Source organism: Lutra lutra, chromosome 8 (assembly GCF_902655055.1).
Source record: "Lutra lutra chromosome 8, mLutLut1.2, whole genome shotgun sequence".
Lineage (NCBI taxonomy): Eukaryota > Metazoa > Chordata > Mammalia > Carnivora > Mustelidae > Lutra > Lutra lutra.
Genome location: NC_062285.1, coordinates 135,607,162 through 135,635,004, shown reverse-complemented (window position 1 = coordinate 135,635,004; position 27,843 = coordinate 135,607,162). Strand labels below are relative to the sequence as shown.

Genomic DNA, 27,843 nt, shown 5'->3' with positions numbered 1-27,843 from the left:
CACCTCAGCCCTTCTTGCCCAAGCCATCCCTTACCGATCTGCTCTTTCCTCAAATATATCTGGATTTCTTCCATTTCCCCTATGTCCCTGGTGACCTTCCTGTCTGAACAACGGGCAGCCACCTCTTGGTTGCCATCCGACCCCAGGAGTGGTCTTTTTTGAACACGTATCGGGATGGGCAGCCGCCTGTCAGTGGGTTCTACGTCGCCCAGCAGGAACCAGACCTCCGATGGAAGCCTGGAGGCTGGTGCGGTGGGACCCTGGAGTACCCTGTGGCCTGTCCCTCCTCCTCCTCTCCTGTGTGTCTGCCTCTCCTGCCTTCTGCCTCTCCCAGCTCTTCCTGGGCAGGGACCTCCGTGTTTCAGTTCCTCTCTTCAGATCGCTCACCCCCTTGCGGCTGAACAACTGCTCTTCGCAGCGAAGGGTCATCTGCTCAGAGGGGTCTGTATCTGAGCCCAGGTCTAAACGGCATCTTCTGATGGTCTCTCAGCACTTGTCACAACTTATTTTGTTTGCATGTTGGTTTTGCATCCATGCCTCCTGCTGGAGGACTAGTCTGTGGGGACAGGGGCTGACTACCTTGCTCAGTGTTGACTTCTAGAGCCCAGCACTGTGTCTAGATACACAGCCCAGCTCAGGACCATAACCTTTAATTAGTGTCCTGCAAACCTACGCGTAGGTCTGTATGGAAGCTTAGTGCCTCCAGGGACTGGGAAAGGGACCAGGATAGGGAATGGTGACAGGGGTGTGTGTGCAGATGTAGGCCCGTGTGCCTGCACGCACACATGTAAAGCTGGGGAGCACTGACTTCAACGGTCACGGTCATGACCTCACTTGTACTGAACAGTAAAAACAAAGCAGGTGCCAATTCACGGGGGAGAGGGAATGCGACCCCAAGCCACACCCAGATAGAACAAAGACGTCCGGACAAGTGGCAGTCAGCTGGTGGGTTTGTCTTCACTTTATTACTATGTCACCAGAAGTCACCACCTTCACTTGGTTCACCACAAATGGACAGATGTCATAATGGAGGGTGTCACGGGGCCACTGGATTCACTCTTGAGACTTAACCAGGTGGTGGGGGAGTCCAGAGTGGGGGCCCAGGATGGGGACCGCCATTCACTGCACACACGCGCACACACAGAGATATATTTGTGGAGCCTTATATTATACATCTTATATATAGAAAATATATATATTTATACTATACACAGGCAGTTACGCTGCAGGAGGGCTGGGACACCCAGACAAGGGCTGTGGGCACCAGGGGATGGGGAATGTCACATTAAGGGGCAGCGCTAGGAGATGGCTGGACCAGCCCATCCTCCCACAAACTCTTGGGAGGGGTGCTCCCCCTTCCTGCTCCTTAGAGAATCAAAGGGGTCTTGGGCCAAGGTTGGGGGCCCTCAAGGGGTAACAAGTGGGGGCTCTTGGTTACATGGGGGGAGCCTGATGCCCCCGAGAGTCTTTGAAGATCAAAAATCACGGGAGGGTGGAGTAAGGGAGCGGATGCCACACCCTGGAGAATTAGACCCCCACTGTCACACCCCCAGTACCAGACACCACACCCGGGCAGACGGCCCAAGACTGTGCAGGGTGTTAACTCAGGGGCAGGAGACCGACGTCCTCAACTTCTCTATGCAGGACTTTGGACAAATGACGGTCTTCTTGGCCTACTCTACCTTCTCTAAGGGTCCTTGCAACTCTAAACTTGTGTGGAACCCAGTTTTCCTGGGCCCTCTCTTGTGCTTGGTGGAAGGAGGGAGCCCAAGCCCGGCAAGGTCAGGCTGCAGGCGGCAGCCTTCTCCAAAGAAAGGGTTGGAAGCAAGGGAGAGGCCGAGGGAGGCAGCAGGGAGGGGGAAAGAGGATACTGTTGGCCCACGAACATGGGTTCTAAGTTTGGGACCTCCTGGGTGCTGTCCTCAGTCAGTGGAAGAAGCAGGGGGTCCCTACCAAACCCGCAGAAGGGGAGTCAGGAGTCCTGGGTTCCAGCTGAATCCCGCCCTCTCCCCATTTATCACCTGCACCACTATTGGGCCCCTGCCAACACCCAGCTTGATGGTGGGATCATGTCTGGGCTGTACCCCAGGTCGAGTGAAGAATGCAAAGTGAGAAGATTCTGGGCCCCTCCCTCATGGCAGGGGTTCTGTAAACTTCCCCAGTCTGGGGTGGCAGGGACAGTCTAGAAGAAATACCAAGGGGATCGGCGAAACTCAAGTGGTACCCAACCCTCCAGCTCCATATCATGAGCAGCTGGTTGGTGCCCAGGGAGAATGGGGTCTCCTGGTGTCCATCAGCAGGGGAGCTGTTTGGTGCCGGACCTCTCTCAACCTCCCGCGTGTGTACAGAACCTCACTTTGCCAGAAGCGCACCCACAACCACCCGCGCCCCTTACCTGCTTCTCAAACTTGGGTCTTGTACAGGCTCCGCTGCTCGGCCTGGTAAACGCCACCACTTCATCCCATCCCCACTTGTGCCACTGGCGGGTTACCAGAGACAGGGCGCCTCCCCCAGATGTGGAAATTGGAGTATATGAAGACCAGCTGTTCCTTGGCTGTCTGAGGATCTCTCCTGTCACTGCTGCCCCTCCCGAGGATTTGAACAGGCTCAAGTTCAGATCCCTGCTCCACTGCTAACTTGTTTACACTCTGAGCCTCAGTTTCGCTTTCTGTTGAGTGGGGACAACGATGCTACTTCTCAATCTAGGAAATTCCTCCTTCTTCCCTCATCACTGTGCTAACTGCTGCCCATCCTCCTGGCCCCTCCTAGAGCCCCCTCCACCCCCACCCCACCGCGGCAAGCACTCGGGATAGCACTCTGCCCCCTGGTGGACCCTGGGTACAGTGGTTGGCTTGGGACACATCTCTGGATAGCCAGTTTGCATGTTTTCTGAAACCCTGGCATGAGACAGCTGCTGAGTCAATGGGCAAGTGAGTGAGTATCACCTGCCTCTGAGGATTCTTGTGGGGGCATGGGGTGCCGGTGGTGGGAACAGCCAGCATGGTGCCAGGCCACGATATCCTGGTCCTGCTCCCTGGGGCACCGGCCAGTGGACGCGGGGCCCCATGCACCCCCACGCCTCTCTCCTTTAAGGCCTCCCCATCCTTTAAGGTTCAGTGAAGAATCCCTTCCTCCTCCCAATCCTCCTCGTGCCTTTGGAGACACCTGCTACCGTCTCCCCCAGCCTACCATGCACCAGGGGCTCTCAGCGTTCATCTTGGGAGCGGTTTGTCCCACGGCAGCAGCTCGGAGGCTGGCCTTGAGGGTTCCACAGCCCCTGCCCTCTCTCCCCTGACTCCCACAGGGAGACGGTCCTCTCATTGGGCCTTCTGGAAGGCCAGTGGAAGGACTCTACATGTCCTTGGGTGTTCCAGGCCCCGAGCCCCTTGGCTAACCCCAGCTGAGGGAAAGATGACACAGTGTCCCAGATCACTTCTGTTTCCTGGGAGGTCACAAGGGCAGGGCAGGGCATTGGGGCACCCGCTGGGTGGCTGGGGCCAAGAAACCCGGGCAGCAAGCCCAGCTCTGCCACTCAGTCACTACGACCTTGGGCCGGTCACTCCCCACTCTGAGCCTCCTCGTCCGCCCAGCCCTGGGCAGGGACAACGGTCAGTCCTTTGGGAGGCCACAAAGAGGGTGCTAGAGCTCCCCGTGGGGCGCACAGCACGGAACAGCACGTGGGGAAACTGGTGAGTGAGGCGAGCCCCGCGGCCTCCCACCCTGACTGGAGGCTGGGGGAGGGGCTGTGGGGCTGTGGGGAGCGGGGCCTGGAGGCTGGGCTGTCCCGCTGTGGGGAGCGGGGCCTGGAGGCTGGGCTGTCCCGCTGTGGGGAGCGGGGCCTGGAGGCTGGGCTGTCCCGCTGTGGGGAGCAGCCGGGCAGAGCGGGCCCTTGGCTTGCAGAAGAATCGGGGTTCTCTCACGGGCTGAGGTCCCCAAGGCCTCCCAGAGTGACAGGAATACTGAGTGGTGGAGCCCCAGGGACGGGGAAGGCAGGGAAGACAGGAGACAGCAGGGGCTCTCCAGTCAGGTGGCTGGGGCTTGGGCCCAACTCTATCACTGGCTGCCTGCGTGACCCTGGGCAAGGGACCCTGACTTCTGCAGGCCTCAGTGCTCTCAACCATAAAACGGAGACCGCCCCCATGCTCGTAGTAGGGCTGGGTGACAGCCCCCAGTGTCCTCCACGTGTCCCCACACACCCCGGAGCCAAACCTTCCTGGCATCATCCCGGGCTTTCACACCAATTCCCACCTCCGGGACCAGCGGGGCTCCTCTGCACCTTGTCTTCCCCCTTCCCTGGGCCACTGGTCTCTCACTACCTGTATCAAGCCCATACGTGACACACAGTAGGCACGTGATGAACGCTCGGTGACACAACGCACGAGTGCAAACGCCCCCAGCCCCTGCCAGACAGCCTTGCACACACGCGGAGACGCACCCCCAACACCTCACCGCCCCATCCCACCGAGCTGCCCTGGACCACAGCAGAACAGCGCAGAGGCTGGCAAGGCGCTGGGCAGGGCAGTCTGGGAGGGAGCAAGGGTCTGGGTGTGGGCAGGGGTGGGGGGGAGGGGCAGCTGGGACTGGGGCGGGGACAGGCAAGGGGCAGGTGGTCACGGCAGCTCAGTAGCCCTGGGACTGGTAGCCCTGGGGCTCGGTGTCAAAGGCGTTGGCCGGCTGCTGGTAGGTCCCACCCATGCCGGCGGGGTCCGGCCCGGCGCTGGGCTCCACGTAGGGGGCGTAAGGCATGCTGGAGTCCTGGCTGGGGTCCATGTAGTCCTGGGAGAAGAGGGCCGAGTCGGCGCCAATCTGGTACCGTTGGAAGGCCAGCATGGCCTGGCCCGCCTGGTGACAGGCGCCGGCGAGGATGAGGACAGGAGGGAGGGGAAGGTTAGGGGAGAGACAGACAAGAACAGTGGGTTAGTGGCAGTTAGTTCACACGACACACGCAACAGGGGTTAAGTACCCTCAAAGCACCGAGGAGGAAACTAAGCTTGCCTGGGGGGGTGGGAGAGTCTGTGCTGGCGGCCAGCCCTTGAGAGAGCCAGAGCCACACCGTCCATCTAGCTACAGAAACCTTCAGAAGTCACCCCCCCATGTCACAGAGGTCACGACGGTCCACCAAACATCCGTGGGGGTAGTGTTAAAGTGGCCCAAAGGCCACAGCATCCTCCTCAAACTGTGTCCTCAAGCATGTTATGTGGAATGGGGGAAAACAGGTTCTCGGTGGGAGAGAGAACTGTTGGTATCTCCTAAAAGCCATCTGTCTCTCTTGCAGCAAGGTGTAAGCATGTGACGAAGTTCTGGCCAGCACGTCACCCTAAGTCTTTTGTCCCATCCTTTGACCTGATGCCTGGAATGCAGATGTGGTAGCTGGAGCTCTAGCTGCCACAGGGGACCATGAGGTCCATGAGCCAAACTGGAAGGATGGAAGAGGCCTGGGTCACGGAAGTCCCCTGGAACCCGTAGGCCAGTCTTGCACTGTCTTCACAGACTTGGGCTGCAATTTACAATTTCACTTGTTGCTGAACCTAATTGTAACTCAAACATTTGACCAAACGAGTTTGGAAACAGAGTAAAATAAAGTGTCAGAGCCTTGACTAATGTATGCTGGGATTCCCCAAGGGGAAAACTATGGCAAGCAGCATGTGCCAACCTTATCTGACCAACAAAGCCCTTTCCCCACAAGACCTCACTGGGAACGACTTGTCTACAGCATATGTATATAGGCGGGAAATTCTTTTTCAGTAAAAACTACTGCATTGTTATTAAGGACAATGACATTGACCACAGCAAGCTAGGGAATAAATTAAAAAAAAAAAAAGTTTTCAGGTTTACATTGAAAGCCTCCTCCAAAGATCTTTCCAGCAGGTAGTCTGTCTGTGATGCAAAGAGGCGAATGCCCTCCAAACCCGCTTTTGGGCTGGGTTACAGGAGACCTCAAGGCTTCGTTACAGGAGACCTCATGGCAGTTAGTGCCAGAAGCCAGACCTGAACACAGAGGTGCTCCTCTTTCCAGGCCAGGGCCCTCTCCAGCTCCAACTCTTTGGTCAGCCCCCTGACAAGGCCATAAACCAACGAGGAACCCCAGAGGCCCATCTGGTGAGAGGCAGAGGCTGATATGTGCTTGGCATTTTATTCTGGAGAGTTCCGAAAGCCCAGTGACCAGGCACTGACTTTTGATTTGTGTCACAGGGCAGGGGACCCTGCTGGACTGGGTGCAAAGGGGAGGCTGGGAGTTGTGCGCAGAGCCCAGGGACCTGTGGTGTGCCTGGCCCCTTCTCCAGAGCGGGTACACTGTCTGTGGCCATCTGCACTTGTATGCCTCTAGTGTTAGGCAGCTCCTTCTCTCTGTGCTTTGCTCTGGGGCCTGTCTGCTCTAATACCCCCTCAGCTCCTGCAGAGGGTGGAGAGAAAAGTGGTTCCTGCCCAGGGAAGCTGGAGGCTACAAAGAACTGGAGGTCAGAGTCTTTTGGAAGAATAAGGACTCACCCCATGAGAACTGCCCCCAAAGTAGGGATTATGGAGGTGTCCCTGACTCCTGGGAGAGAATGAATGATGAATGCATGAATGAACAAAAGAGCCTACATTTATTGAGCATCTCTGTGCCAGGCCCTACATCAGCCTTTGTTTCATCCGCACAACAGCCCTGAGAGGTAGGTCCACTGGGTAGTGGACGGAGGCTCAGAGAGGTGCAGGGGTTTGCCCAGGGTCACACAGCATATGAAAGCAGAGCCAGGCGAGGCATCCTCTGACGTCCTCGGGCAGGCCCCCCACACCCCGCTCCTGAGCAGCCAGCCTCCCCCGGGAGTAAGGTCAGCCTTTGTGCCACAGTGAGGGACAGGCTCTCACAGCGTCCACAGTCAGCACCCCGGCAGCCCGCGTGTGAGCCACCTCCCATCCTCTGAGAGCCCCTGGCAGTCTATTTGGGGGAAACTGCAATTTGTTTGTTTTCCCCTCCCCAGCTCGTGGGCTCCTAATGCCAAGGACCCCATCTGATTCATCACTAGGCACAAAACAACTCAATAAATGTTTACTGAATGAACGGACAAATGAAACATAAAGGAGGCAACAAACGATTAAGTGGAGGGTCGGAACTGGCCTTGCCAGCCAGCATTCCCCTGCCCTGTGGACCCTGGTATCCTGGCCGCTCCCGGCAGCAGGCCGCCCCCATGGCCTTGCCACTGGCCATGACCTGGGGCGCCCCTTAGCCTCTGGAAGCCAGGCAGGCCTACGGCTGGGCTGAGGCGGGAAACAGTGTGCTGTATTCCTCCTGGAAGGTAAGGTCCTTGAATCTCCGCACGGCCAGGGCTGCGGTCAGGCTCTGCCAGGAGCAGGAGAGAGCAGCGGTGAGGCCAACGGGGATGAGCTGGGAAAGGCAGAAGTGCCAGCAGGGAGGCTGGCAGCAGTGGGCCAGCAGGCTCCTGTCAGGCTCTTGGATCTGCCCCTAGAAGTCCTGCCGTCCTATCACCCATTCCTCCTCTGTGAACCCCATCCCCATGGCAGGGCTCACTGTTCCAAACACCTCCCTGTAGGGCTGGGTGGGCTGGCTTGTCCCCACACACGGGGCACCTTCTCTGGTCTGAGATGCCCTGGGGTATTCTGATTCTTCCTGCCCAGCCCTGGGCATGGTGTGACCATGGAGGGTGTGGTGTGACCACAGCTGGGGAGCTGGGGCCCGAACCACAGGTGTTCTCCTCCAAATATTGCATGGGGGTTGGGGGGTCCCTAGAGAAAATGGATATTCAAGGCCTCTCATAAGGAGCAGGAAGTCACTCCAGGACAAGCCCAGGAGGGTAGAGGGACAGGGAAGGCGGGCTGCAGCTCGCTTTGCAGGAGGGGCTAGGTGGCCTGTATCTAGCCCCAGGGGCTCCCTGCAGGAGGCTGGGCCCAGGACCACTGGGAGGCATGGAGGGGAAGGGGCTGTACACAGGGGAGGGGAACCCTTCGGACGGGGGCCTGGAGCCCATGTGACCCAGACATCTGCAGGAGGGAGATGACAGGAGAAGAAATACATCAAGGTGACCCGGGAACCAGTGGGAAAGAGGGCCCAGCCTAGGTCTAGAGTTTGCCAAGGGGTGCTGTCTGGCCAGTGGGGCCCAGAGACATGCTTTCTTTGACCTACATAGTAGGTTTTTTGTTTTTTTTTTTAACTTGAATTAATTTCTAACATATAAAGATCAGATTTCACATAGAAATTCAGATTTCTGTCTTCTCTGGAAAGTGGGAAGACCTGGCCTGTGTGGATTCCCATTCCTGCTTTGGAACACGGGCCGAGGGTGCCCTTTTGGAGGGCACGTACCTATCACCCGCCCACTCAGAACTTCCCATGTGCTGCCTGCCCCGTGGGCATCTGAGTTTATGACAACTTCCCACCCCAAATCCAATCGCCTGATTTTACAGATGGGAAGACAGAGTCCCGGAAACTTCCAGGCAGCACCAAGATGTGGCCCAGGTCTCCCGATGCCAAGGCCTGAGCTCCTTCCCTTAGGACTGCAAACCTTGTCTTTCCATCAAGGCTTCTGCTTGTGTTTGTAAAAGGTTATGGTAAACGCCCACAACCCAACTCCCAGAGCGGCTGGGAGGGCCTTCGTGATCCCTGGAGGGTGCTCTGCGCCAAAGCGAGGGTCTCCCGTCACTGGGGGACAGTCCTCGCTGGCACTGGCAACAGCCTCCGTCCTCAGGAAGCAGCCCCATGCGGGCGTCACGCAGGGGGCCGTTTGGGCCCTAGGAAGCAGGAGTCCCTGGCTAAGCTTCGAGGCCAGCAGCCTGGGAGCCTGGCTGGGGTGGGAGGGTGCGTGCTGGGCGAGCGGTGTACTCACCCACGTGAAGATGGAGAAGAAGGAGAAGGTGATGGCGGCCCGGGCCGCATCTGTCCCTTCATTCATTGGGTTGTCCTTCGGCTTGGACACCTGCCACTGGTTGGCCAGGAAGCAGAAGCCCACGAACCAGAGGAAGGCCCAGAAGGCTGGGGTGTTCACCGGGGCCAGGCAGGAGGGTGAGTGGGGAGGACCAGGGAGGGGTTCAGGAGCACATCTCCCGCGCTCCCCCACCCCCAAAGGGAGAGGCCCCCGGGGGCAGGGGTGGGCAGAGAAGGGAACACAGGGAAGGTGAGGCCAGCGCAGGGAGGTCAGTCAGACACGGAGTGGGACAGAGACCACAGAAAGGAGCCGGCCCCGTGGGGACAGCGCAGCCACAAGCAGAGCCAGGGAGAGCCAGGGGCGGTGAGGGGAGGGAAGGAGGGAGAGACAGAGAGAAAAGTCAGGCATCCTGGGCAGGCATTTCTATCACCTCAGCCACACACAGATTTCCCAGCTGAATCCCCACCTGGGGACCACCGGCTGCCCCTGCAGCAGTGGGGGCGGGGCGCGGGGCAGCGGTCTGAAACCCCCCTCCCCCGCCCCAACCACTGCCCCACTGTGGCCTAACAGGGTAGAGAGAGGAGGAGGAGGAGGCTGGGCAAGGGGGGCAGCTTGGCTGGCTGGGTCTGAGCACTGACTTCTTCCATACCTGAAGCCTCATAAAGCCCGAGGTTCGGGTGGGCCCTCTAGAGGAGAGGCCTGGGGAGTTCAGTAGCGGGAGCCTCGTGGCAGTGAGATCTCCTGCGGGTGCTCAGAGATTACCCAGGGAGAACCAGAGCTGCTCCGATGAAGCGTGTGTGTGCCAAAGGGCTGGGCCCATAGGCACTGCTGGGGAAACCTGGGGCTCCGTGGAATACAGTTTGAGAACTACTAATTTCATTCTAGCTTCTAGGTCGAAGGGACTGGCCTCACTGCTTACAGCCAGCCAGACTCATCCTGAGAGCCCCAGGCTGGGTAATGGGGGGAGGTCGCAGCCAGGGACCTGAGACCACAGCCAAAGTCTCACTGCCCTTCAAACAAAGCACCCAGCGATCAGACTCTCAGAACTCTTGGGGACAGAGGTCGGGTCACCTCTGCCAAAGGCTGTTTCTGGAGGGCAGGGGCATCAGGTCATGTCGGACCCCGACCCTCCCTAGGCCCGGACTGCATACCAGGCTGTCAGTCTTGCCTGACTTCTCACGAGGCTCTACCAAGGGAGAGGGCACAGAAGGGGCCTCTGAAGGGCGGGAAGCCGTGTCCCCTCCCTGCTGTTGCAGTATCTCAGGCCCAGCCCCACCACTCCCTGTTGCCAGCCAGGTGACCCCAAGTCCATCCCCTCACCTGCCTCATAGCTGAGGAGTGATGGGCCCGCGGGGCAGGGGACACCCTCCACAGGCTCTGTTGTGCTGGGGGGTGCCCACGGGGCCGGGGGACTCACCTGAAACCCCAATGTCGGACAGGACAGCTTTCTTGCGGTCCTTCACGCTGCTGATCTGCGGGAAGTACACGTCCAAGGCCAGGTAGAGCAGGCAGGTGAGGAAGGCGAGCACGCCCACAGCCACGCCATAGCTGCAGGCGCTGGGGTTGCGGTTGTAGATGCAGAACTTCTCGCCCCCCGAGTTGTTGTTGAGGTAGCCCTCATTCACGATGGAGCCGAATACCACGATGGAGAACACCTGTGGGGCGGGGGAGGGGCGGGCCGGGTGTGAGACCCAGGCCCGCCCAACCCAACACCAGGCCTGGAGGAGGGAAGGCTACTGCCCTCAGCCTGCTGCCTGCCCACACCCCAGCGAGCCCTCTTCACCTCAAACAGCCACAAGGCTGCTGTGAAGCAGGCATTTCAGAGGGGAGGCCCAGAGACGGAGGGCAACTTGCTTCGGGTCACATGGCGCAGGAGGGGACAATCACTTCCTTCCTCAGCCTCGGACTCTAAGGAGCCCTCTGACCACAGATCTGGCGGTACCATCCCACCAGCCAGGTCCTGGGAGGTCTTCCTGGGCCCTGACACCAAGATTCCTCTAGAGCTGGACCTGGCCTCCTAGAACGAGTGGTCTTACGTCCTGGGAGGTGGGCCTGTCAAGCCCCGACCCTAGGCCGACTCCCCTAGATGTTGGCACATGCCCAGCCTCATCTCCGATCATGACCTGAGTCGAAGGCAGATGCTTAACCGACTGAGCTACCCAGGTGCCCCTAACCCTCCGACTCTTGGTTTTGGCTCAGGTCATGATCTCGGGGTTCTGGGATCAAGCTCCGTGGCCAGCTCTGCACTCAGCAGGGAGTCTGCATGGGTTCTTTCCCTCTGCCCCTCCCATCGCTCGTTCTCTCTCAAATAAATATATTAATTTAAAAAAAAAAAGTAACGCCAGTCACAATCCCACCAATTACAGGGCAATCTGTACTCCCCCAAGTGCAGTGCACATGGTACCTCCTTGAACCCAGCAGCCCTCTGTGACGGGTCTACACAGCGGGGTAGACAGCCAGCCAAGATGGCCGCCCTCCACCCCACCCCGCCTCCCCTCCAGCCCCAACTCCTGGTATTCACAGCCTTGTGCAACCTACTTCCCTTGAGTGTGGGCTGGGCCTTGAGATTCACTGTGAACCAACAGAATATTGCAAAAAGGGAGAGATAAGATCTCTGTGAGGAGATTACAAAGACTTTGGCTTCCACCTTGCTTGCTCTCTCCTGCCACTCCCTACTTGCTCGCTCTAATGAAGAAGCTGCCATGCTTTGAACTGCCCGGTGGAGAGGCCTATGTGGCATGGAACCGAGGAAGGCCTCCAGCCAACAGTCAACAAGGCCCGGAGCCCCTCAGCCCACAAGGAATCGAGTCCTTGGCTGGCACCGTGTGAGTGAGCTTGAAAGTGGAATCACCCTCGGCCTTCAGACAAGACCACAGCCCTGGCTGGCCCCATATGGTAACCTGTGAGGATCCCGAGGCACTGGCCCCTGGCTAAGCGGATTCCTGACATCAGAAACTAGGAAATGACTAGGAAATGAAATTAGGAAATGCCTTTGGCTCAGGTCATGATCACAGGGTCCTGGGATCCAGCCCTGCATGGGGGTCCCTGCTCGGTGGGAAGCCTGCTTCTCCCTCTCCCGCTCCCCCTGCTTGTGTTCCCTCTTCTGCTGTCTGTCAAATAAATACATAAAATCTTAAAAAAAGATTACCTCTACCTCTCACCTCAGAGCCTCAGGTGTGTGGCCTTCAGTGAGCCTGAGGCAGAGGCCGGAAGGATTTTTATTGCCTGTTTTCCACTTTGTGTTTTCCAATTTTTCTAAAAGAAGAAACTAATTTCAGGCACATTTTCATCCTCAGCTAATAGGATGGGCAGTAACTCCGTGGCAGGTGTAGGAAAAAATACGATAAGTATTATTATTTTTTTAATCTCATCTTCCTAAGATGTCTATACTTTTTTAAAGATTTAATTTATTTATTTATGTGAGAGAGAGTGAGCGAGAGAGAGCACACATGAGCAGGGGCATAGGGAGAGGTAGAGGAAGAAGCAAACACCCCTCCCCCACTCCCGGCTGAGCAGGGAGCCCGATGTGGGGCTTGATCCCAGGAACTCGGGATCATGACCTGAGCCGAAGGCAGATGTTTAAGGACTGAGCCACCCAGGCGTCCCTAAGATGTCCATACTTTACGTGGGTTTTGTAATGTATTGCATCTGTGGAGTAATAATGTATATAAACGAAGAAATCTACATTTAATGGGAGGAATGATTCGGAAGTTTTTCCTAAAGGAGGGCATGACCAAGAGTGTGGAGACCACTGGTGCCTGGCACTGTGTGTTAGGAAAAATTCGAAACCAAATGTCCGTCGATGGATGAATGGAGAAACAGCTGTGGCATCTCCACATAATGGAATAGTTTTTAGTCATTAAAACAAACAAACAACAAAACAGTTCTGACAAGGCCATAACTTAAAACAAGAGAAAAAGAAGAGGTGAAGGAAGTCAAACACAGAAGGTCAATGTTACATAATTTCGTTTATGTCCTGTATCCTCAACCGGCAAAACAGAGACAAGAAGCAGACCAGAGGCGACCAGGGAGGGGAGAACAGGGAGTGATTACTGAATGAGCATGGGGTGTTTTTTATAGGGACGAAAGGTTCTGAAATTACACAGAGGTGATCTTTGCACAACATCAATGCCACTGAACTATGTGCTTTAAAATGGTTTATTGTGTGCTATGTGGGTTTTTCTGCAATTAAAAAAAAAAAAGAAAGGAAGGAAGGAAGATGAGACTGTGGGGCTGTGTTCTGGTTCAACGACGAGCACACTGGTGGGCTGTGGTAGCTTGTGAGCCACACATTTGACAGTCCAGACTCGAGCGTGTACACACAGCCAAGGTCCAGCCCCGTGCAGGCATGCCACACATTCTGAATCCTTAGGATCACCCCGCCAGGCAGAGAGGGCAATTGGTACTTCTCCCAATTAACGGCAGAGGAAAACTGAGCCTCAAACACAGGTGGGACTGTTGTCGGCAGAATGGGTTGAACCTGAACCCAAGTGTCTCGATTCTCAGCCCTGCGCTCTCTCCCCTCTAACCAGGCTGACTCTCAGCCTTAGAAGGGGGGCCCTGAAGGACGGGTAGTCTTTCCAGACACCCGAGGGGCCCACGGTGTGACTGAGTGCCACGTCTGGTGCTCGGGGGCCCAGGAGGGGAGACGCAGGAAGTCTGGACTTCACAGGAATTGTGTAAGGGACTCCTGGTCTACTGACAGTCTGGGTAACAAGCAAGGCAGACGCTGGCCACCGGGAGACGAAGGCAGGCGCCCACGGCTGGCTGCCAGAGCTGTGCACAGCACCATTTCGGGACTGCCATTCACGCAGCCCCTCGGACTTGTGCGCCAAGGTAAGTCCAGGGTTCCTACCGGGAACCTGCCAGGTCAGGAATCTGAGGCCCAGCTCCGGATGTCACCCGCTGTCCCCAATCCTGCAGAATGGAAAAGCCTCTTGACTCAAGGATGCTCCAGACACTGAGGAGTCCCACAGAGCTGCTGGAGCCAAACCCCAGGCCTGTGGCTTATGCTATGTGGCCTCAGGTAATGACAACCTCTCTGAGCCTCAGATCTGTCCTCTGCAAAAACTAACCCTCCCTTCAGGGCTAACGGGAGAACTACAAGCAAGCACCCCGAGCAGAGCAGTGCACAGGAGGGGCTTGGCAAGGATTAACTCCCTTCTCCAGAGGCCCCAGGAAAGAAGGAAGAGCACCAGGAAGGTCCTCTTGGGCAGTAAGTACTTCCTGATAGGCTCCACCAGGGTTGGGGACAAGGGTGGACCCCCGGCCAAAAGCAGGCCAGGAGGAGGTGGGTGGGAAAGCAGACGGGCGGAAGCTGGGGCTTTGGGGACAGTAGAGGAGGAACCATTAAGACAGGGCCCTCTTTGGGGAGAGAAGCAGGGAGTCCCTGGAGAGGCCAGGAGGCACGTGCTGGAGACAGTGTGTCCCCAACAGGGTAAGGAACAAGATCGCAACATCCTCCAGGGAACCGGCGGGGCCCAAGGGCAGCGCAGAGAGAGGAGGCTCTGTGCCAGCTCTGGTCCTCCTCTCCAGCCCACGGCTCTGGCAGGCAGGACTCTCTGTGCTCAAGCCCTCCTTGCAGCTCAAAGTCACCTCAGGCAAGTGACTTGCCTTCTCTGTGCCTCAGTCCCCTCATTCGTAAAGCAATGGCGCATTGCGAAGGAAGGGATGAGGTCGTGCACGTGTCGTGGGGGCGGCGTCCCCAAATGCCAGCCTGATGCTGAGCAGCTGGACAGAGACGGAGGCATCACAGGCCTAAGTGATGGCAGGAGGAGGCAGCAACGGCCGGGAGGGAGCCGAGCTGAGATTTTGGAGCAGACGAGAAGCAGCCAGCCAGGCCGAGAGGAGGGGAATCGGGGAAGTGTGTTTCAGGCAGAGCAGGAAGGGCGGAGGCTGAAGGTGGAAGAAGTGACCGAGGAGTGGGGCTGCACAGGTGCATGGGACGGGTGGGAGGGAGAGCAGGCGAGGTTCCGGGGTGGGGGGGTGACAAGGCCAGATGGACCACAGTGGGACATGGTGAGAAGTCACAGCGGGGTGACCAGACCTATGGGTCACCATCCCCACCCTGCAGCATGAAGGGCCCTAAAGCTGTTTCCCACCGCCTTCCAGACACGATCCAACCTTCCAGGGCTGGCAGTCAGGGCCCCGGGGTCTCACCTCCCTCCACCAGTTCAGTTCACCAGTCAGTGCTTCCCACCTTCCCACGCCCTGCTCTCCTTCCCCATACTATTTCCTCTCTGGACCTGGCTGCTGCCTGCACTGAAGAGTGCAGGGCTAGGGTGAAAGCTGGGAGACCCCCTGGGGGCTAATGGGTGCCCTGGGCTGGCATCGGCAGGGGGGTGGTGGGACGGGGTGGGTGCCGAATGTAGGTGGAAGGTAAAGCCACCAGCATCTGCTGACAGGTGTGCTGTGGGGGACGGAAGGAAGAGCAAAGGGCAGCGGGTTGGGGGTAGGGGTGTGGCTTGATGACCAGTGGGGACACAGGTGTGCACGCCACATCCCCTGCCAGCAGCAGAGCTGGGCTAGGGCAGGGAGCCTCACCCAGACCGGGCAGAGAGTCTACACACGGAAAGGTGTTACCAAGGATATATAACTGCTCCCTTGAGGCTGCTGAACTCCCTCAAGGACCCTGCTAGCCCTGGGTTAACTTCTCCATTTAGCCGCCATCCCTCTACCCCAGTGGGAGGGAGCCCCCCTACGAGCTGGGATGGGCCTCAGGTTTCTGCCCCCAGCGCTCCCATCCCGCCGGGAGAAGGGGGGGCTCCCTCAGGAACTGCTAGGTGACTAACATGCATCCTCCTAATTGGACGAGGTCAGCGTCCGGGGACCTGCCTGGGACCATGGCTGGTGGGGGAGCTGCAGACTAAAACCCGAGTCTCACGCCCTGTGGTTACTGGATGCTGTTTGCAAGTACAGCTCTCCAGTGGATGTGAAGGGCCAGAGCAACCCTGTGATTTATGCGTGGGGGCTGTTTCTCTCAGCAGCCGCCACAGCCCGGTCACTGATACATAGCTCCTCCCTGTGCTGTTATGTTGAGTCTTTGTGTTTGGCATAATCACTGATTCTTAATTTGGGGGGGAATAGAAGCTCCCTAGAAAGTTTTATAAAACTTATGACCCTTTTTCACCAAAAGCATAAATCTCACTTTCTAAAAAAAATAAATAAATAAAACCCGAGTCTCTCGGAGCCCCATGCCAGGCTCTGCGTCAGGTCAGGCGGCCTCCAGGGGACTTGCTAAAGGCCGGATCTGCAGCGAGAGTACACAGAGCTGCCACCAGCGGCCCGGAAATTAAACCAGAATGAAATTCTACGCAGCTATGGCTGAACTCTTCCTGACAAGTGGATCAGCTGAAGGGATGGGACTCAGGTCCATGGTGGCAGAACTAGTGCCTCCGCAAAAGGACAAGGTGGCGTGGCGGGGGAGGGAGGTGTCCCACAAAGGCCACTGGTCAAGGGAAGGCTCAGGAAATAAACCACCCCTTTGCCTTGAACTAAAGAAAATACTATAAAAAGAAGGTTTTTTTTTTTTTAAAGGCACCAATGTAAATGGGCCAAGGCTGTTTTTTTGCTGTCTTTATAATCCAATCCTGGGTCTTTATAAAAATGGATTTAAAAAAAAAATGGATTCCAGATGGCAGTTGGAACAGAGGTAGGTTGAACTCAGAAAAACAAATCAGGGGTACCTCAGAATTTCAGGATCTTGGGGTACTGGATTTAGAGGCACAGAAATGGAGACCCCAGTCGGGCCAGGCCACCCCACCCCCCACGCCGGCCTCACCGCTCCCCCTCCCCCACTTGGCTCAGCCATCCCAGAGGGCCAGGGTTGGCATCATCACAGGCTGTCTGAGAAGTATGCACCTGCTGTTCCCACTCCCTGAACGCCCTTCCCCACCTTTTCTTCTTTTTCTTTTTTTTAAAAGATTTTATTTATTTGTTTGACAGAAAGAGAGACAGTGAAAGAGGGAACTCAAGCAGGGGGAGTGGAAGAGGGAGAAGCAGGCTTCCTGACGAGCAGGAAGCCCAATGCAGGGCTGGATCCCAGGACCCTGGGATCATGACCTGAGCTGGAGGCAGACGCTTAACTACTGAGCCACCCAGATGCCCCCCTTCCCCACCTTTTTCATCTTTCAAATAGGAGCAAGCTCCTTTGATCCTTCACCCTTCAAAACTCTCCTCCACCCCGACCCTGCACACACTCCTGTTGGGAACTCATTTCTGGGTCTGTTTCCCCTAGGAGACTCTGAGCTAACCCCACAGCTTCTGCAGGGACTCCGCATCAACTGGGAGGTCCTGACAAAAATCACATCACTTAATCCTCACCAAAACCTCGAAGGAAGGGCGCCTGGGTGGCTCAGTTGGTCAAGTGGCCAATTCTTGATTTTGGCTCAGGTCATGATCTCACAGTCGTGGGATTGAGCCCTGAGTCAGACTCTGAGCTGGATGTGAAGCCTGCTTAAGATTTTCTCTCTCCTTCTCCCTTTGCCCCTCCTTCTCGCTCTCTTTTTAATAAAAATAAAATAAGATAAATTAAAATATTTTTAAAACCTTGAAAGAAAATATAAACCTAAAAACATCTCCACAAATGAGGCTCATTGAACCCATTTCACAGAGAAGGAAGCTGAGGCCCGACACGCCTGGACTCTAGCTGGCGGCCCATACAGGCTGGCCCACAGCGGCTAAGCAGGGTGCCAGCTCCCAGCCCAGGCCTGCCCCCCTTTCGCCCCATTCCAGAATGTAAGCCAAATCTCTACCTTCAAATTTCTACCTGCTGACCCAACAGTGAATTCCAGATCCCAAATTCTAGGACAAGGATGAGTTCCAGGAGGGACACCTGCCCTCGGAGCCGTGTCACCACCCCACAGGGCAAGAGCAGTGGGACCCATTTTACTCCACATCTGCACCCAGAGCAGGCAGGCCGTGTCTGGGCCCCTGCTGGGCATCAGGCTGAGCCAGCTCCAGGGAGAGCTGGGCCAACCCAGCCTGAGGGCCAGAGGTCGCTGCTGTTTGCTGGGAACTCCCCAGAGGGTGGCCTTAACCATCTTTAGGCACCTGCTGGGTTCCTCCCACCCCCTGAGAAACTGTAGAGAGAGGAGCTCCTGGGTCCTGCCAGCTGTGAATGGCACTGTCTGTCTCACCCTCTACTGGGACATCTTCCCAGGTAGCCTTCTGCTCCACGGTCTCTGCTGCCCACCTCCAGGCTGCAAAGTTGCCTGGCCCAGGACAGCCACCTCTTCTGCCTCCTTGCCTCTGCCGGTGGCTGCTCCCCCACCCCAACTCTTCCTAGTCCCTCCCAAAGCTGAGGACTGCCTCCCTAGACAGGTTCTGTGGTCCCCCCTACTTGGGCTGCTGGTTCACATCTCACCTCTCCAGCTCCAGTGACCTCCAGTGACCTCTAGTGCCCCTCATCCCTCCACACATTGGCTCCCACCCAGGAGCTCAAACCCCAAACTGCGCTCATCCTCAAAGGCCATCCAATGTGGCACCGGGACTACTGCTTCCTCCTGCCCCCCAGTAACTCAAATTACCCCATGTCCCCCGTGCCAGCCAAGGCCACGACCACCTCCTGCCAGGCGATGACAGCAGCTTCCCAGTCTCGATGTGTCCTCTCCCACTCCTGCATCCTCCCCTTTACAGCAGCTGGAGAGGGCCCTTCAGAACTGTCACTGCCCTGCTGTCCTGCTCACCTCCACCCCCACCGCAAATCCCTCCCCCACTGCAACCCAGGTTTCCTGCCTTCCTCACAGACTCCTTTCTCGCCACTGCCCTTTAGCTCTCCCCGAAGCTCATTCCTGCCTCAGGGCCCTTGCACTTGGCTGTTCCCTCTGCCTGGAATACCAGAGATCCCCAGATCTCCCAGGCTGGCTCCTGCTGCTTCCTTCTCAACATCCAAACCTCAGGGCAAGAAGACTACTCAGAGAAACCCTCCAGACCCTACTCCCAGATCTACACTATTCTCTGATACTCCACCTCATTTCCTCGATAACATCATTATACACAAATGTCCCTAGTTATCGGTTCATTTGTGGGTGAACAACTCCCTCCTGGGACCCAGAGGGAGGGTCAGGAAAAGCTTAAAGGGGAGAGCAGCAAATCTGAGATAGGTAGGGGCACAGGCAGCATGGGAGTCAGGAGTAGGGAGCATTCCCTCCTCGGCACCCCTAGTTTGGGCCTCGGCTTGCATACCTCTGAACATGGGGAGCTCACTCCCCAGTAAGGAGGGGCTCCTGCGTCCTCTCCCTTACTCTGAGCTGAACCTGCCTTCCTGTCAGTGTCCATACCAAAGTCCCTATTCCTGCCCCTGGGCCACAGGGAAAGGCTGCGAGGAAAAAAGGAGCTGTGCTTTTGAGGGATGAGTCAGGCTGCCAAGCCCCCCCCCCCCCCCCCCCCCCCGTTTCATGGGAGTGGGGCCCTGCCTCCCATGGGGTCATATGAGGAAAATGGCTGAAGCCAACGCAGGAGCACATGACAGGCACCAGGCAGCCACTCTGCTTCCCAGAGAGCCTCGTGTTGAGCCGCAGGGCTGAGGCAGGGTCAGGTCGGGGCGCTCCTAGGGTCCCTTCTCTCCTCCCTTGCCTGGGCACCCTGTTCTGAAGCCTTGGATGTGACCTGCAGGGGATTAGACCATAATCTTCCGCAAGCTGTCCCTCACATTCTCAGCGGTGGGGGTGGGGAGGGGGCTCTATGGGGCAGGGGCCTGAGCACGCAGACCCTTGTCCCCAAGGCACTGAAAGCTTCAGCCTCCTGTGGCTGTGCAACCAAGGGACTGGGGGGGGGGCGGGGCAGGAGGATCCCCCTCCCCCTACCCACCAACAACCTTCTACAGCCCAGGTCCTTCCTCACCCAGGTCCTGCCCCCTCGGAACTTTCTGAGGTCAGGAGGGGGAGCGATGCTGCCCCTGGAAAAGCGCTGAAGGCCAACCAAGCACCAGGGGCCCTTCCTAGGCAGGACCGCGCTCTGCCCCAGCGGCCCCTGGAGGCAGGCACGGCTCTCCCCATTTTGCAGATAGGGAAACCAAGGCTCTCTGGGTCTCTCCGCTGGTTAAGAAGAACGAGGATAACCTCCCAGGTCTGTGAGCTCTTCCTCAACTCAGTGCCTGCCTCTGCCCTGCCAGTTCCTACAAGCCTGACAAGGTCCAGGGTCTTCCCCTCTGGGGAAATTCCAGGTCTTCAGAGAGGTAATCTGGTCCCAGGCCCTGCCTTACTTTCTAGAGAAGGAGAAAGACACAAAGGGGGAAATGCCTTCTGCTTCGAGAGTTCTTACAGCTGTTCACAGAGAGCACAAAGGAAGCAGGGAGGAGACAGCAAGCTGGGGGGGGGGGGGCGCAGATCCTGGAAGGCTTCAAGGAGGAGGCGATATCTGAGTTGGGCCTTGAAGGCCGAGTGGGAGACCCTGAATAAGGACAAAGGGTGGAGAGAGGAAGGTAGAGCAGCGCAGTTCCCCACCTCATTTAGCCTTTACAAGATGCCATGCACCATCAAGCACCAGGGACACAGCAGTGACTGACATAACAGACACAGCCCCCCCCCAACCTAGCTTACACCTATGCGGGCAGCAGCCTCCTCGATGCCCTGCTGTACCTGTGTGGCTTTATCATGACACTCCTCCTGCCGGGAAGCCCTCCTCTCCATCTGGCTGGCCCCAGCCTTCTCATCTCCACTGTACTGTCCCCTCCCTGTCCCTGACCTCAGTGTCTCCTCACCCTGGCTGTGTGCTCATCTCTGTGTTTTTTTACTGGTTTCATCATCACACTTCCCTCCACCATTTCCCACCATGAGCCCTCGGCAAGAGCAGGCCCCCAGCACGCGATCCGTGTGTGTTAAACGGAAGACGACAGCGTGTGTGTGTCCTGCGGCTGCTGGGTCCAAGGGGAGGACGGATGAGCCTCTCACAGTCGGCCAGGTTCGGCCGAGACGGTTGTTAATGACCAGCGACCCTGGGTTTGGCAAGGAGAAGGTCACAGATGGCAGAGAGAAGGGGGAGAAAGCCTAAGTGGGTACAGGTGAGAAACTGAGGGAGACCCCTTGGAGACTGTGATCAGACAGGAGTGAGGGGCTGCAGTGAGGCCGGCCGGGGCCACAGAACCGGAGAGACTGGGGAAGGGTGAGCACCGGATGCAAGAGGCTGGGGAGGGGTGCGGGTGAGTGAGACCCGGGGTGAGACCTGAGACCCGAAGGAGCTCAGCTGGAAGGGGACAGGGAGGACGGGGCGAGGGCCCAGCCCGAGGGTCGATGGCTCAGAGGTCCCAAGCTCAGAGATGTTGGGGTCAAGAGGTGAAAAGAGAGCTGGAGAGACAGGAGTGGGGGAGAGAAGGCAGCTGCTGGAAAGGTGGGCCAGGGGAGAGGGGCTCTGGGCCGTGAGGAGAGGACTGTGGGAGGAGGCGAGGCTGGACGGGAGCAGGATCACAGAAGTGGGAGCCACAGTCACCTGGCAGTGGTTGTGCTAGACAGAGCAAGTGTCAGGTGGTGGGCCCTGCACGGAATACGGGGGCAACCTGGGGCTGGCCTAAGAGGAGGGCAGCCAGCCCGGCACGGAAGCCAAAGCTGGGGGAGAACGAACGGTCTAGAGGCAGCCTCGGGAGCCAGGAGGACCATGTCCCACCTCTAGGCTTGACAGAGGGGGGTATGAGGGAAAGAAGAGCTCTCTTAAGAAGGCTGCCAGGCGAGCAGGGTTGAGGCGGGGAGGCCGGGTTAGTGCAATTTACAATTAGGGATGTTCAGAGCTGGGCCAAAGCGTCAGGGCCCCAGGCCATGTCTGCTTGCCCCCTGGACTGGGAGCTGGGAGCCCCGGCTCGTTGGGGTTCTAAATAGTCTGAGCCTGGCAGCCTAGGGCTGCCCCAGCCAAACAGTGACCCACCCTCCCCACGGTCCCCTTCACACCTCCCCCCGCCCCCCTATGAGGGAAGCTGAACATAATTCCATTCCTGGAAGGGAGGGGTCCTCCAGACACACAGGGGTATGAGCCGCTGGGCCAGGATCTAATAGACACTCTGCTCACATACTCGGACCCGGGGCCCAGGCCCCCTGCTGCGGGACCCCCACAAGCGCTATGGGCATGTGGTTCTTGATATCACTTCAAGGACTGACCGGTCCCAAAGTCCCCAACCTGAAGCCCACCAGGAGCAAGTCGGGGTTCTTTGAGGACAGAAAGGTTGGCAACCAGGAGCCCAATTTGACTCTCTTTTTCCCATTTGACAGGTGGGGAAACTGAGGCCCAGAGGACATGGCAACTTGCTCAAGTCATACCACCAGTCAGGGTCAGAGGGGGGTGCAGAACGTGGCCTCAGGCCCCAAGGCTGCAGGCACTTCCCAGTGGCCTGTCCTGCCTCTCCTCCCACCGGACAGCCGGTTCTCCAGGTTTGGCTGCCAAGCGCGGCTCCCTCGCCAGCTCTGCCATCTGCCCTTCCTCTCCTCCTGGTTTTTCCTCCTCTCCGCCCCTCCTCCCCCAGCGTTTGTTCTTTCTCTCCCAGCTCGGGCTTGCCTCACAGCTTCTCAGGAGCAGGGGCAGGGCCCTGCAGGAGCCAGTCATGGGCTCTCCCCATGTGGCTGGGGACTCCCTGACGCAGAAGCTGCTGGCTGTGATCCCAGCCCCTCCAGTTAACCTCTCGGGCCTCAGCTTCTCACCTGAAGTGGGGTAACAAAACCCACTTGACCAGGACGCTACAGGCCTGGAAAGAGCGGATGTGTGGCAGGCCCTTTAAATATCTGTCTTCGCAAAGCTTTAAGTCTGCCCCAAAGCTAATCATTCCAATCGCAGGTCACAGATGAGGTTTGGAGAGGCCAGGATTTTCCAAGATCCTGCTTAGGCAATCCTGCTCCCCACGCCAAGTACCAGGCTCCCCCAGGCTCCCAAGCTCCTGCACTGCCCCTGTGCATGAGGAAATGCCCAAGATGCAAGGCAGGATCCTACCAGCCAACATCTCCTGAAGACCTCAGCCCTCGGCCAACGTCTCCTGAAGACCTCCTTGCCACTGCCTCCTTCCTAGACCTAAGACAGATGGACTAGCCAAAGGTCAGCCACAAGCAGATTAAAAGATAAGGAAGATGCCAAGACTGCTAGTGATAAAGGACAAAGGAGCGTGTGATCTACTTCCGCCGACAGCGCTCCCTGAGTTAGTGACCCGGCTGTGCCAGGTGCTTGGAGAGGAGAGGCTGGATGAGGCCACCCAATTCCTGTCAGGACACTTGCTCCCAGAACCTCAAGCCACATCTCCCCATGGCAGCCACAGGGAGCTCTTCTCCGTTTGAAATCCCGTTCTGTGACCCGAGGTCTTTGGTGAGTGCCCCCCGCCTGCCACCCTGGGGCCTGCTCACAGAGTGTGATGGCACTCTCATTCGCACACCGGGGACCCCCAAGAGCTCCCCATCATTTCTAAAGCCCACTTGGACCTCAAGCTCCCGACATTTGCACCTGCTGTTCCTTCCACCTGCAATGTTCCCTCCCTGCATCTTTATCAGAACCAACTCAGCAGTCACCTCCCCCTGGAAGTCCTCCATATCCCACTCGCAGAGGCAGCTACCCCCTACTGGATTTTCTTTTTGTGGTGTCTCAGGCCTCCCAAGGAGTACGTGTCACTGGACTGAGAGTGTCTCTGGTGGGACACACAGGCTGGTACCGGGCAGGGACTTGGCATTTGCGGAATGAATGACTGAATGCCAGAGCTGGCCAGAGGCTCCATCTCCACCCCAGACCCCTTTGCCCCACTCCACACCTCCAGGATTTTGATGCAGGATGGCTAGGGAATGGTGATCTGGACCGGAGTGGGGACGGGGGGGTGGTCTCATCTCAAAGCTGCTGTTTCCAAACCAAGTTCAGCTTTTATTGTCAGTGTTCACTGGGGTGATTGAGGGTGTGGATGAAAACGAGACCCCGTCGAGTCCCCCTTGGTGCCATGGCAATGTAGATGGGGGACCACAAGGGTACACTGAATGTGGACCCCACAGACCTCCAGATTGTGCCTTATTCTGTCGTTTGTGGGGGGTGATATCCACCCTACTCACAGAATCCTGGGATGTTCAGGAAATCAGCCCCAGAAACACCAACATTTCAAACACTTTAGCATTCTGTTTTGCTCCAAATGAACATGAGAACACGAACCACCCTATTCTCCACCAGCGCCAATATTCCTTCCCCGCATGGCAGTAGGACCCACTAAAAGTAAAACCGCAAAGGCCACAGAGGAGGGGATCCTTTATATAAAATCAGCTAGCTCCCCGCCAGAGCTCCGGGGCCCCCACCTGGCCCCAGAACAAAGAAAGGTGTCCCCTGACAGGCCGCAGTCTTGGGGCACCTATGACCTGGCTCAGCCTCCTCAATGAGCTGGGGAGACTGAGGCACAGGGGTGGTCGTAGCTGGTCTGTGCGGCAGCCTTCTTCTGGCCGCCAGCCGGACCAGCCTTGTCTCCCTACAACTGGGGCAGAGGCAGCGCCTCAGAGCTTGCCCTGAACGCTGCCCCACCTCGGCCATCCCCTGCCTCACCCCAGACATGGAAGGTTCTAGTCTGGCTCCTAGTCAGCTGGGCCAGCCAGCTGCCAGCTTCCTCCCCACTTAGCCAAAGCGTTCAAGGCCTGCTGTGCCTAATCACCCTCCTGGGCCTGGGGGCCAGTGGGTGGGGAAAGGGCCAGTTGAGGAAGCCAAAGAGGAGGCGCTGGGGGACCCGCTTCCGCCCCAGGTTCCAGGGTAGATCCGGGTAGGGGGGTCCCTCTTTCAGAAACAAGATCAGTCTTATACAAACGGCACAAAATCCCCAGCCCACGAGCACACATGGGGCTAGGGCCGTACCCCGGCTGCAAGGGAGGGACCCAGACGTGGTCCTGGATGGAGGGACCAGGTGTCCGGGTTTGTGTGGGACTCACAGGGCTCCCAGGACACAGCACTTCCAGGGCTAAAGCTGGGAAAGGGCCAGCAAACCGGGTTGAACCAGTCACCCTAGCCCCGAGCTCAGACTTCCTTAGCTTCAAGGTGAAGTCCACGGCCTCCCTGACCTCTTGGGGTGCCGATGGAACACCAGGGCCAAGGTCAGGTCTCCAGCTACATCCCTTGCACACTCACAAACGCGTTAGAACACGTCGGCGCACCACACATTTTCCGAAAAAGACTAGAAGGCAGGCACTGGGCCTCTCTGAGTGGTGGGATCACACGTGATTTTTTTCCTGATTGTTTTTATCGTGGTAAAATAGACAGGACATAAAATATACCATCGTCACCATTTTTAGGTACAAGGTGGTATTACGCCCAGTACATTAATATTGTGTGATCATCACAAGTGATGTTTCTATCTTCCAGACATCAGCAGGCGTTACTTTTGTGATCAGAAAAAAATATATATATATTTTAAAGGCGACAATGAGCCTCTATCAGCTGTCTCTGCTCACACAAAGGCAGTGAGCACAGCTAGGAGGCCGCTGGGGGTGGGGAGGGGATCTGGGCAGTAGATGAGTGCTTGGCCCAGATGACCTTTATCCTGCCCAGTCCTGAAACCCAGGATTCTGACCTCTTACAGCTCCCGGAGAAGCGATTACTGTGCTTTGGAGATTCCAAGATTTGGGTTCAGATCCTCTGTCTGCTGCTTACTTGCTCAGTAAACTTGGGTCTGAGCCTGCTTCCTCAAGTGATGCAGAAGCCGTAGGGGAATGAGTGGCGGGTAACTGCACGCAGGCCCCCTGCACCCAGCGGCCTCTCCACCGTTACTTTTCCTTCCTCCTTCTTGGAATGTCTCTCTGGCACCCGGACGTGATGAACAGAGGTAAGCCCTGCTTATCCTTCAAGGCCCAATTTGATATCATCTTCTCCACGAAGCCTCTCTGATTCCCACAGCAGGGGGTACCCCTCTGCTGGCTCTCACGGCCTCTGCCCCCCCCCCCGGGGGGGGTACCTGGCTCCCTTCCCAGTGGGACTCTGTGATCCCCGAGCACTACCGGCTGCGTCTGAGTCATGCTGCCTTCCCTAGGGGCCCAGCAGACTTGATGAAGCTTTGCTAAATGAAGCCATCAAGGCAGAAGTGTCCCAAGCAGGCACACTGCCCACACCTCCTCAGTGGCTTCAACCTCCCAGGCCCGTGGCCCAGGGGCTGGCAAAGGGGAGCAGAGCACACAGCTGGTTGGCCTGATGGGGCAGGTGTGTCCTCCCCCCCACCAGAGTTCTGTCTCTGCCAAGGGCCAGTCGGGGTCGCAGGGGAGCTGGAGACTGGCACAGATGAATGAATCCAGTACCACAAACCCTTCTGGATGTGCCCGGGGTGCCAGGCCCATGGCCAGGCCCTATGCGGCCACTGGGGCTTCCCTGCCCTCAGCAAGCTCCCCATCTTAAGAAGAAAGGGGGTTCTTGTGGTGCCAGGAGGAGGTTTTAACATTTTCAGACAAAGGACAGTTAGCTTCCTTTCTCTCTGGGAGGCCAGAGATAAACACCCAAGCTGTCCCACCCATCAGATCCTAATATTGCCCTGAAAACCCAGGAAGTGAGGGAGCTTGAGCACCCTGAGACCGTGGCTGGCCTTAGGTGTAGTCCTTTGGGGTCGCTGATAGTGACCCTGTCCAGTGTCCCCAGTCCTAGCCCCCTGTGGGCCCATAGGAATAGGACCCAGGCCCGCAGAGGCACAACCCTCCAGTGAGGGTGTTTGGGCAATGGCCAGCAAACCCTAGGGGGGCCAAAGGCACCCCCTCCCGCACTGGCCTTCTTCTCCTGGGGTGCTGCCCACACCATCTGAACCGCCCCCTCTGTGCTCACTGTCTGTGTCCCATCCTCCTTCCCCAGAGCCCCAGGTCTGAGCAGGGACCCCCCCTACTGCTGGGGGATTCTGACCCGCACCAGGATGAGGTCCAGAACAGGCCTCTCTGCCAAACCCCCTCCCCCAACAAGCATTCAGGTGTACTTGGTGGGGCGGTCATGGATTCAGGAAATATCAGAGCCCAAGGTGGCTCCTCCCACCTCTCTACAAATCGGGAAACTGAGGCATGAGAGAAGAGTTGCCTCTCCCCACCTCAGAATGTAACTCCTCGTTTCCCATAAACATTCCTTGGGTGGTTCCCGGCCCAAGGTCACGCCGCGAAGGAGAGGCACTGCCCGGGTGGAAGCCAGGTCCCCGGCTCCCAGCGCATCGCTCTATACCTTCCGGGCTAAGCCATCAAACCTGGTTTCCGGCCCTCTCCTCCTTGAACGTCCACGGCAGACGTGGCGTGCACCGGGAGTTGATCTACGCCCTGATCCACCCCCCCCCAAAAAAGGCCACCTGAGACCCGGGCTCAATCCCCACCGCCGCTGATCCGCCCGGCGGCAGCGCGCAACCGGAGCCGCGAGCTGCATAGCCGCGGCCTGGAGGTCACGGCGATGGGGGGCCGCACGCGAACGGGGACGCCGGGAAGCAAGGGCGCCGGCAGCAGGAGCGGGAGCCCCTCGCCAGCGCTGGGACCCCCGCCCGAGGCCCGGGAAGGAGGGGGCGGGGTGGCGGCCGCCAGCACCCTGTCCGGAAGGCTCCCCGCCGGTTGCGGCACCTTTGCCCGGGGTTCGGCGGGGTTGGGGTCCGGCCGGGCGCGCCGCCCCTGCCCGCGTCCCCACGACACGCCACCCCCGGCGCGGCCGGGCCACCCAGCCGTCCTTACCCAAGACACGACGCGCAGAATAGTGTGCGGCTGCCGGACCAGGGTGTGGGGGTCGAAGGCGCCCCCGGCTTTGCCCGCTCCGTACGCACCCCCTTCCATCGTGGCTGCACCCGCGCGGTGCCCCCCGCTCCGCGCGCGCCGCCGGCCCTGCGCGTGCGCGGCGCCCCTGCCCCCTCCCCTGCTCGCACGGCCGGTGTGGTCGAGGGCTCCCGCCAGGGGGCGTCGTGCGCGGACTGCGCCGGGGCGCAGGCGGGCGGCGGGCCGCGCGCGCTCGTTCTCGGGGGCGCGCGTGCTGCGGACCGGGTGGAGGGCGCGCTCGTCGCCGGCGTGGTGACCTCTCTGCGGAGCGGGGCCGGGGCGGGTGCCGCAAATACGGGACGTCCCCACCC

At 58.1% G+C, this 27,843-nt stretch overlaps 1 protein-coding gene and 1 non-coding gene across 5 annotated transcripts; one reads left to right on the top strand and one right to left on the bottom strand.

Annotated features, from left to right (window-relative positions):
• Window positions 1-938: 938 nt before the first annotated feature.
• Window positions 939-27,637, bottom strand: SYNGR1 (synaptogyrin 1). 4 transcript variants are annotated; one of them, XM_047740223.1, is made up of 4 exons: window positions 27,455-27,637; window positions 10,276-10,513; window positions 8,820-8,965; window positions 939-4,842 (listed from the first exon to the last, which is right to left on the bottom strand). In XM_047740223.1, the coding sequence occupies exons 1-4, from the start codon at window positions 27,551-27,553 to the stop codon at window positions 4,621-4,623; spliced, it is 705 nt and encodes a 234-aa protein (XP_047596179.1). In that variant the 5' UTR covers window positions 27,554-27,637; the 3' UTR covers window positions 939-4,620. The 4 variants fall into 4 exon arrangements, with proteins under 4 accessions (XP_047596179.1, XP_047596182.1, XP_047596180.1 ...); XM_047740226.1 differs by having other exon boundaries at window positions 939-4,776; window positions 27,455-27,636; XM_047740224.1 differs by lacking the exon at window positions 939-4,842 and adding an exon at window positions 7,015-7,396 and having other exon boundaries at window positions 27,455-27,636.
• On the top strand, window positions 15,742-15,872 carry LOC125108146 (small nucleolar RNA SNORA84). Its single transcript, XR_007129822.1, has one exon. It is a non-coding gene; the product is annotated as a small nucleolar RNA SNORA84 (small nucleolar RNA).
• Window positions 27,638-27,843: the final 206 nt, after the last annotated feature.